The sequence below is a fragment of the Hylobates moloch genome, unplaced genomic scaffold, assembly GCF_009828535.3.
Source record: "Hylobates moloch isolate HMO894 unplaced genomic scaffold, HMol_V3 SCAFFOLD_3, whole genome shotgun sequence".
NCBI lineage: Eukaryota > Metazoa > Chordata > Mammalia > Primates > Hylobatidae > Hylobates > Hylobates moloch.
Window position 1 is genome coordinate 230,958 of NW_026652278.1, and position 8,394 is coordinate 239,351.

At 60.5% G+C, this 8,394-nt stretch overlaps 2 protein-coding genes across 4 annotated transcripts in view; both read left to right on the forward strand.

Annotated features, from left to right (window-relative positions):
• ECHS1 (enoyl-CoA hydratase, short chain 1) overlaps nucleotides 1-724 on the forward strand; it is a 10,696-nt gene extending 9,972 nt beyond the window's left edge. The window contains exon 8 of the mRNA XM_032174364.2: nucleotides 568-724. Within this exon, the coding sequence (XP_032030255.1) occupies nucleotides 568-633 (66 nt within the window). The 3' untranslated portion in view covers nucleotides 634-724. The remainder of the gene's footprint in view (nucleotides 1-567) is intronic.
• A 467-nt stretch (nucleotides 725-1,191) lies between these two features.
• Nucleotides 1,192-8,088, forward strand: FUOM (fucose mutarotase). 3 transcript variants are annotated; one of them, XM_058435858.1, is made up of 7 exons: nucleotides 1,192-2,185; nucleotides 4,156-4,326; nucleotides 5,839-5,907; nucleotides 6,081-6,151; nucleotides 6,358-6,456; nucleotides 7,288-7,361; nucleotides 7,689-8,088. In XM_058435858.1, exons 3-7 carry the CDS (start codon nucleotides 5,889-5,891, stop codon nucleotides 7,753-7,755), a joined length of 330 nt encoding a protein of 109 aa, XP_058291841.1. In that variant the 5' UTR covers nucleotides 1,192-2,185; nucleotides 4,156-4,326; nucleotides 5,839-5,888; the 3' UTR covers nucleotides 7,756-8,088. The 3 variants fall into 3 exon arrangements, with proteins under 3 accessions (XP_058291841.1, XP_032030345.1, XP_032030337.1); XM_032174454.2 differs by lacking the exons at nucleotides 1,192-2,185; nucleotides 4,156-4,326 and adding an exon at nucleotides 5,074-5,170 and having other exon boundaries at nucleotides 7,621-8,088; XM_032174446.2 differs by lacking the exons at nucleotides 1,192-2,185; nucleotides 4,156-4,326 and adding an exon at nucleotides 5,074-5,170.
• Nucleotides 8,089-8,394: the final 306 nt, after the last annotated feature.

An 8,394-nucleotide genomic window follows, 5' to 3' on the forward strand; every position in this document is an offset into this window, starting at 1 on the left:
TGAGCCACCGCGCCCGGCCCCAGATTACCATTTTAATTCATGTCTTTCACTGGGAGAAAGTCATACTCCGGTGTTTTAATTGTTCTACAAAATAAAAATTAAAAGTGGTTTGGGCACCTGAGGAAGGGGTACAGATGCGTGTGTGTGTGTGCACGCACACCTGGGGACACGTGCACACAGTGTAAGAAAAGCAGATGCAGAGTTGAGTTCTCATGTCCTACTCCAACACAGAGTAGCCCCTGATACAGGTCACCCATCATCCAGTTGATGACTTGGTGAGTGACCAAGATGGGTGCATCTGAGGCTCTTTAGATGTGAGCTTGTTGGACATACACAGTGGCCCCTGAATGACCATCACCTAGACTGGTAAAGAGAGGCGGTGAAAATCCCCACGCCCAGGCCCAGCTCTGATTGGGCAGGTGTTCCTGCCGCTGAGTCCCCTCCCCGGCCCCCTGGGCCCCTGTGAGCATGAGTGAGGCAGGGCCAGGGAGACACGGGTGGACATTGGCATCAGGCTCTGTGAGGAGACTGCGTGTCCAGCTCTGTTTCTGTTCCTTTTCCTACCAGGATGACCGGAAAGAAGGTATGACCGCGTTTGTGGAAAAGAGAAAGGCCAACTTCAAAGACCAGTGAGAACCAGCTGCCCCTGCCTCACACCTCTGCTTGGAGAGGACAAGTGCAGCCTGTCAGTTTTAGAAGCAAGTAAATCATCCTCTTTTCAAGAGCAGTGTCCGTGGTGTGCAGTTTCTCTCCGATTGCTGCGTGGTCACGGCCCGACCTCTCACGGCATGACAGCCTTTTTCACCCAGCCTGTGAGGGTCCGTGTTCGCATCCTGACTGGAGCACCTTCTTCCAAATCTAAAATTCTGCTGAGGAGCCCCCGCTGGTCCCTCTGGGCATGCTGTGCTCGGACGGAAAGCAGGGCCTGCGGGTCCTTGTGTCCCTGCCGCTGAGGAATGGGGCTGCTCTGAGGGAAACACTGTATGCTGCCTTCACACAGATGCTCTGCTGATTCAAGTGATGGTGATTCAGATTACATCATGCCCTGTAGTCACGTCGGGAATGAGTATTCTGTCATGTCAGTTGTTTTTTTAAACTTTTTTGTTTTTTCACTGTAAGGAACAACATTCAAACAAAACAAGTTTGTATAGTAAGTTGCCTCACATCATACTTCCAGGGTAGCCACTGTGAACAGCTGGGCTTGTGGCTTCCTAGAGACTTCTGTGCACGCACGCACACACCCCTGCACACGTGCACAGGCATGGTCTATGGTTTTCTTCCACACCCACTTACGTAGAGCCCTTTCCTCACGAGAGCACACCCTATTTTCTTTGTACTTCTGTCATAAGGAGCTCTCTGTTCAGTTTACTGCATTCTTCTCTATTGTGGTAACACATGACGTAAACTTGATCATCTTAACCATTGTTTTTTAGAGACGGGGCTGGAGTGCCGTGGCTCAATCACAGCTTACAGCAGCCCGAATCTCCTGGGCTCAAGTGATCCTCCCCCCTCCCAAGTAGCTGGGACCACAGGGGTGCACTGCCACACCCAGCTAACTTTTTTAATTTATCTTTTGTAGAGACGGGGTCTCCCTGTGTTGCCCAGGCTGGCCTGAACCATTTTAAGTGCACATTTCAGTGGCATTAAGTACCTTCTCGTTGTGCAGCCATTACTATCCAAGTAAGCTTTCATTTTCCCAAACGGAAACCATTCCCATTAAACAACCCCTTTTCTGCTTCCCTCCAGCTCCTGGCACCCATGCCTGTACTTCCTGTCTCTATGGAGGGACCTCCATTTGTCCCTTTGGGTCAGGCTCATTTCACTCAGCCCCACCCCAAATCTCTAGGTTGAAATCCTAACCCCTACCATGACTGCATTAGGAGGGGGGACTTTGGGCAGTGACTAGTCACAAGGGCAGAGCTCTTCAAATGGGATTAGTGCCCTATGAGGGGGCAGAGCTCCTCCAGTGGGGTTACTGCCCTTAGGAGAGTCCTGAGGGCACTCTTGCCCCTCCCACCATGTGAGTGCTCTGTGGGAAGGTGCTGTCTGTGAACCAGGATGGGCCTCATCACACACCGAACCTGCCTGGAGCCGTGGCCTCCAGAACTGTGGAAAGTCAGTGTTTATCAGCCACCCAGACCATGCCACTGCATCACAGCAGCCCAAGCTACATACTGTCCAGAAGGTTTGTGCCTGTTGTGGCATGTTTCACCATTTGATTTTTTCACTAAATGACGGTCCTATAACATTCTTTTTAGTGGCCCTGACGTTTCATACTATGACATGTCATCATGCCCATGGTTCTAGATATTTCCCCCAGGGAAGCCCACCTGCCCCCTAGCTCAGTGCAGACACCAGAGAGCGTTTGCAGATGTCTCCTCCACTTGGTCCCGCAGCTCGGTGTGGGTAGGTGGTCTAGATTGTGGTCATGGCCTTGGGTTGGGTGGGCAGAGTGTGTGAGCCCCCACCCCTGAGGACTTGGGCTGAATACCAAGGACAGGTTCACCTGCATCAAGAAAGAAGAACAGTGACCTTTGCTGAGCTCTGGCTCCCTGAACACTGCAGGTGCCACGCCCATGTGTCCGGTTACATGTATAGGTAAAGTGGGCACACGCGTGCTCTGCGACCGCTCGCCTTGCAGGCATTGGCTCTGCACTCCCACCCCCCCTGTCTGTCCTCCTGTGTGCTGTGATTGGAGTCCACTAGTTCAGAGCCGGCTTCAGGGTGGAGCAGGTTTATCTCGCCTCTGCCAGGCCAGGTGGGAGTTCTCATGCAGTTGGCCTTAAAACAGGCAGGAGGTGTTCTTTTCAGATAAGCCTCAGATAAGCCTTGGGATCTGGGACTGTTTGACAGATACTGAAACAGGTACAAAGGGAGTTTGATTCAGGTCCAACAGGACATAACAGGCTCTTCCCTTGGGGTAGGGAACCTGGAACCTGCTCACTTACTGGAGTGGAGCACGTGGAGGTCCGTGCGGGTCATGAACCACTGGCCCTGGAGCCTGGAGTAAACATGCAGAGATCGATAGGCACCAAATATTCAAGTATGCAAGGGAGGAAGCCCGCACATTGAGAAAATCCACTCCATTTAATTTTTCATGTGCACTGGGGTCAGCCTCCATAATTTGATTTCAAGCAATGGAACCCCAGAGATCCGTAGGGCCGGTTGCAGCCTCGCGTTCACACCTGTGTCAGCCACACTTGGCTGGAAGCCAAGAAAGGGCCTAGCATGGAAGCTGCATCTCAGAGGGCTGCGTCTAGTTATCTGGTTCCGGAGCTTGGCAGGGAGAGACACCCAACTCTTAGGCTGGGGAGTGGACTTTGTCTTCATGCTGGCCCCAGGGAGCCTGGAGGGAGGGGTGCCACTGTCTGGGGCAGGGGAACCCCAGACTGAGTGAGGCTTCCACTCACTCCTGAGCTAGTTGACCTCTGGCCCCATTATTGTTTGGGGTTTGATTAGGTGTTTTTTGTTTGTTGGTTTTGGTTTTTTTTGAGACGGAGTCACTCTCTGTCACCCAGGCTGGAGAGCAGTGGAGTGATCTCGGCTCACTGCACCCTCCGCCTCCCAGGTTCAAGCAATTCTCGTGCCTCAGCCTCCCAAGTAGCTGAGATTACAGGCGCTGGTCACCATGCCCGGCTAATTTTTGTATATTTTAAAGAGACAGGGTTTCACTATGTTGGCCAGGCTGGCCTCCAACCCCTGACCTCAAGTGATCCGCCCGCCTCGGCCTCCCAAACTGCTGGGATTACAGGTATGAGCCACTGCGCCCGGCCTGATTTGGTTTTGAAGCTGAAAACTTTCTTGCCCGTCTCTGTAAAGTCGGTTTGCCCTTGTATATTTGGGTAAACGGTAACTCTCCACTTACAGGTTGGAGTAGAAACTGCGCAGGTACAGCTCTGAAACCCGGTGGCCTCGGTGCAAAGCCACTCCTCATCGGCAGGCCCTGGGCAGCCCTGGTCTCTCTGCCCGAGCGGCCGGCCCAGGGACAGCTGTTCAAGTGCTGCTGGGTGCCAGCTTGGGTGGCCCTACCAGGCTTTTTCGACGCAGCCTAGGCCACTTCCCATGGGGACTGGCTCCTAGGGCCAAGCAGTTCAACATGGAGACGTCTGTTTCCTCCGGGTTTTCTGACGTGGCTTTGTCATTTTTCACATACAGATTGATTTTCAGAACTTTTTAGGAGCCGCCAGGCCTCGAAGCATTTGTGTCACCTCAGGGCTGAGGGCCAGGGCCGCAGTGCTGGCCCTACAGCTGGTGTCCAGCTGGGAATCACGTGGAAGAAGGTGGCTCCGCGGAGGGAGGGCCTGGCCAGCCTGAGCCCAGCCGAAGGTGAGGACGCCGCCGTCCTGGGAGGGGGTTACAGGCCGCTGACACTGGGGGATGACGGAGGACCCTTAGGTGTCCTGGCACTTCGCAGCTGAGCCTGGAAGCTGGGCCTGGCTGCCCTCCTGGACCCCCCCAGGGGGTCCGAAGTCCCGGCTCCCGTGTCCCTTGCTCCCGGCCCCTCAGGAGCGTGGGCTGAAGGCCTGGGTCCAGCTACCCACGATGGTGACCCCAGGGACCCGGTGCGCTCCGGGCATTCTGCCAGGCCTAAGGGCAGCACGACGTGGTCAGAGGGCAGAGACCCTCATGAGGGGAGGCCGCGGCGGTTGAACCCCTTCGGCCTGAGGGAGCTCGGGGTAGGAGGCTCGGGTAGGGACACTGGGGAGCCCCCGGCCACAACGCAAGGGCGCCCGAGTCTCGGACCTGGTGTTGCCCCCACGCCACGACTCAGCCCGCGCGTCCCCAGTTCCTGGGGCTCGCCGCCCTTCCTTGAGCCGCAAGCGGACCCCAGCCCGCCGAACCCTAGGCCCAGCCCGTTCCCAAGCCCCAAGCCCGGGACCCTAAAGCCCCGCCCTCCCCATAAAAGCCCCGCCCTCCCCGGAAAGCCCCGCCCCGGCCCCTAAGCCCCGCCCTCCCCGTGAGGGCCCCGCCCCGGCCCCTAAGCCCCGCCCTCCCCGTGAGGGCCCCGCCCCGGCCCCTAAGCCCCGCCCTCCCCGTGAGGGCCCCGCCCCGCCCCCAGGCCCCGCCTGCCCCGTCTGCCGGGCCATGGTGGGGCTGAAGGGTGTCCCCGCACTGCTGTCCCCCGAGCTGCTCTACGCGCTGGCGCGGATGGGGCACGGGGACGAGATCGGTGAGCGCAGCGGGCCGGGGCCTCCGGGAGCACCCCGGGGCAGGCAGGAGGGCGAGGCTTGCGCGGGGACCCCCGGGCCGGGAAGGACCGGGTCCTGGGGTGGGGGCGTTGCTCTGGCCTCCCTGGCTTCCGGGCAGGAAGCCCCGTCCCCGGCATTCTTTAGGGAACTGAGACCTCGTGGGGCTCTGGGCGGGGCCGGCCCGAGCTTCTCCCGGAGTCTCTCCCCAGACGGCCCGAGAGGCCTCGCGTCTGGGCTGCCCCTGAGGGTTCGGCGCTTTTTCTTCTCCTGGGGCCTGGGGTCCCGGGGCAGGGGTTGGGTGGCCGGGGGCCTGGTCCGGGCATCGCGGGCAGCCGCGCGTCCTCTGGCCCCTGGGGAGGCGGCCGGGTCCGGGTCGGCCCCCTGGCCTGGTCAGCACCCGACAGCCTCGCGGGCAGCTGTTGACGCCTCTCCGCCTCCCAGACAGGGACCTTGCCCTCCCCACCTCCCCACCTGGCTTCCAGCCCTGCAGATCTGACTGCGGCAGGTCGGCGGTGGGGGCGCCCAACCGGCTGACCTGAGACCCCTTGTGACCCACGATCTGCCGCCATGACTGGGTGGGAGGATGGGCGGCGCCGACCCCGAGGGCAGGGATAGGTGCTGACCACGGGCTGTCCTCCCGGCTGTTTAGTTCTTGCGGACTTGAACTTCCCGGCCTCCTCCATCTGCCAGTGTGGGCCCATGGAGATCCGTGCAGATGGTGAGCGAGCCCCAGGTCCCCCAGGGCAGGGCGGGCGGGTGAGCAGTGCTCCTGGCTCTGAGGCTCCTCTGTGGTCTGTCGTGGCCCCAAGTCCATGCTTGCAGTGTGAGGGGTGCAGACAGGCAGGCGGGCGGGCAGGCTGGAGACTGAGTGCCGCCTCCTCCGCCCTCCAGGCCTGGGCATCCCGCAGCTCCTGGAGGCGGTGCTGAAGCTGCTGCCCCTGGACACCTATGTGGAGAGTCCGGTGAGGGCTGAGTCGCCCCTGCACCCTGCTGCTCCGTGCCTCGGTTTCCCCTTTTGCGGGCTTCATAGGGCCCACCTGCCTTGGAGTGGGGGGGGGAGCCATGTGTCCCCAAAGGGGCCCTGACCCTCACCAGGGGAGTCCCGAATGGTCACCTGACCAGGAAGGCTGGCAGTGCCCAGGGCCCCAGAGCTGACTCCTCCCTCTAGGCTGCAGTCATGGAGCTGGTGCCCAGCGACAAGGAGAGGGGCCTGCAGACCCCAGTGTGGACGGAATACGAGTCCATCCTACGCAGGGCCAGCTGCGCGGTAAGCCTGCAGCCCCAACTGTGGGGAAAGGGCCAGGGACCCTCTGTCTCCTGGAGGCTCAGGAGGAGCCAAAGACAGAGGGTCCCAAGCTCTGTCCTCAGGTGGTCTCCCACCCATCACCCTGAGAACCCCGGACCACTGGCACTCCCTCACCAGCCGGGTGGAAGAGGTGCACCTGGGCAGGGTGGCCCCTCCTCCTCTGCCTCCGAGCTTTCCACCTGCCCTGCCCCGCCCAGGATCCTGACCTGCCAGGGGGGTCATCACCCACCACAGCCTGTGAGTGGAGCCTGGGGGACTCAGGATGCCTGGCCTCCACTCCTCAGTCTCCCCTGGAGGGGTGCCCCCTGGTCCCAGGTCTCTCGCCCCATCCTGGCTGTGGTTGGTCAGAGGCCTCGCTGGATGCTGTGTCTCACTCAGCCCCCTCCACAGCTTGCCTTGCAAGGGGACAGGCCCATTTTCCTGGGCAACCCACCAGCAGGTCTTGAGCAGGGCCTCCATAAGGGGGGCCGGGGCTCTTGTCCTGGGCAGGGGACCCCCCAGGACAGCTGGCAGGGGCTCGACCGTCTACTGAGCTGTCTGGGTGGCCCCAGGCCAGGCAGAGACCCAAGCATGACAGGTTCCTCGTCCACCATGTCCTGGGACCCCCTGTCCTAGGCCTTGGGAGCCGGAGGCTGAATGCCCGTGGGGCCCTTGCAGGGGGAGAGCCCAAGAAATGGAACTCAGGGGCCCCGCTTCCTGATGCCCTCCCTGCTAGGGCCCTGGGGAGTCCAGGGCTGGCCCATGAGGGTTTCTGGGCAGGGTTCCCTCCAACCCTGCCATGTTGTCTTCCAGAGAGCCCTGGCAAAGATAGAGAGGTTTGAGTTTTATGAGCGGGCTAAGAAGGCTTTTGCTGTTGTGGCAACGGGGTGAGTTCCAGCTGGCTCAGGCCTGCCCCCATCCCCACCGGGGCCTCAGGAGCTGCCCCCATCCCCACCGGGGCCTCAGGAGCTGCCCCCATCCCCACCGGGGCCTCAGGAGCTGCCCCTACCCTCTTCTCAGCTTCTGCCTGGCTGAGGCTAGACGTCCCACAGAGTGGAGAGACCAGGGAGGAGTTTCGGGGGACAGGGCCCCCATTGCCTGAGCATCAAGTGGGTGAAGGTGGACAGGGTCTGCTCTGTCCCGCAGATGCTGGAACAGGGTCTCGGCACCCTGACCCTGCAGCCCAGCTCAGTGCCGGCTTGGCTCCTCTGCAGGGAGACGGCCCTCTACGGAAACCTCATCCTCAAGAAGGGGGTGCTTGCCCTCAACCTCCTGCTGTAGACCTGGTGAAGACCACCTAGGCCAGAAGAGGAATTGGGGGCACCCTGAGCTTCAGTATCACCACTCACAACAGGCCTCCCAGCGGCAGCTCCCAGACCTGGGCCCTGGCCAGGGCTCTAGGGGGCCGGCAGTCTTGGGGTGGGCCCTGCCAATTGGGACAAGTGTCCCTGACTTGTGAAAATGATGGAAAAACGTAGTCGCTGGTCAACGTTCAGTCTCAAGGTTCCAATTCCAGCTCTGTTCTCACTCAGACTTGTTTGGTGCTGAGCTCAAGGGAGGCTGCTGGCTCCAGAGCGGCCCCCACGTACCCTTGATGAAACCTTGAGTGGGAAATCAGGCCTGGGGCCCTGGGGACACCAAGGGCTGGAGTGGGGGCAGTGGCTGCCCTGGAGGCCTTGAGAGGGGTGGGGACTTCTGCCATAGCCCCTGGGCTGTGGACACCAAGGGGGTTCTTCACTGGGGTCCATTCCTTCCACCCAGCAGGAAGGCAGGTGGCAGGGCCTGGACTGGACGCTTCGGGAGGAACTGTGTGAGCTCTGTTGAGGGAGGTGCCAGCTGGAGAGGCCTGGGTGTGGGCCATGCCCTGTGCCTATGGCAGTAGGTGGCCTCCCGCTGAAAGCCTCACTTGCCCTGGCAGGC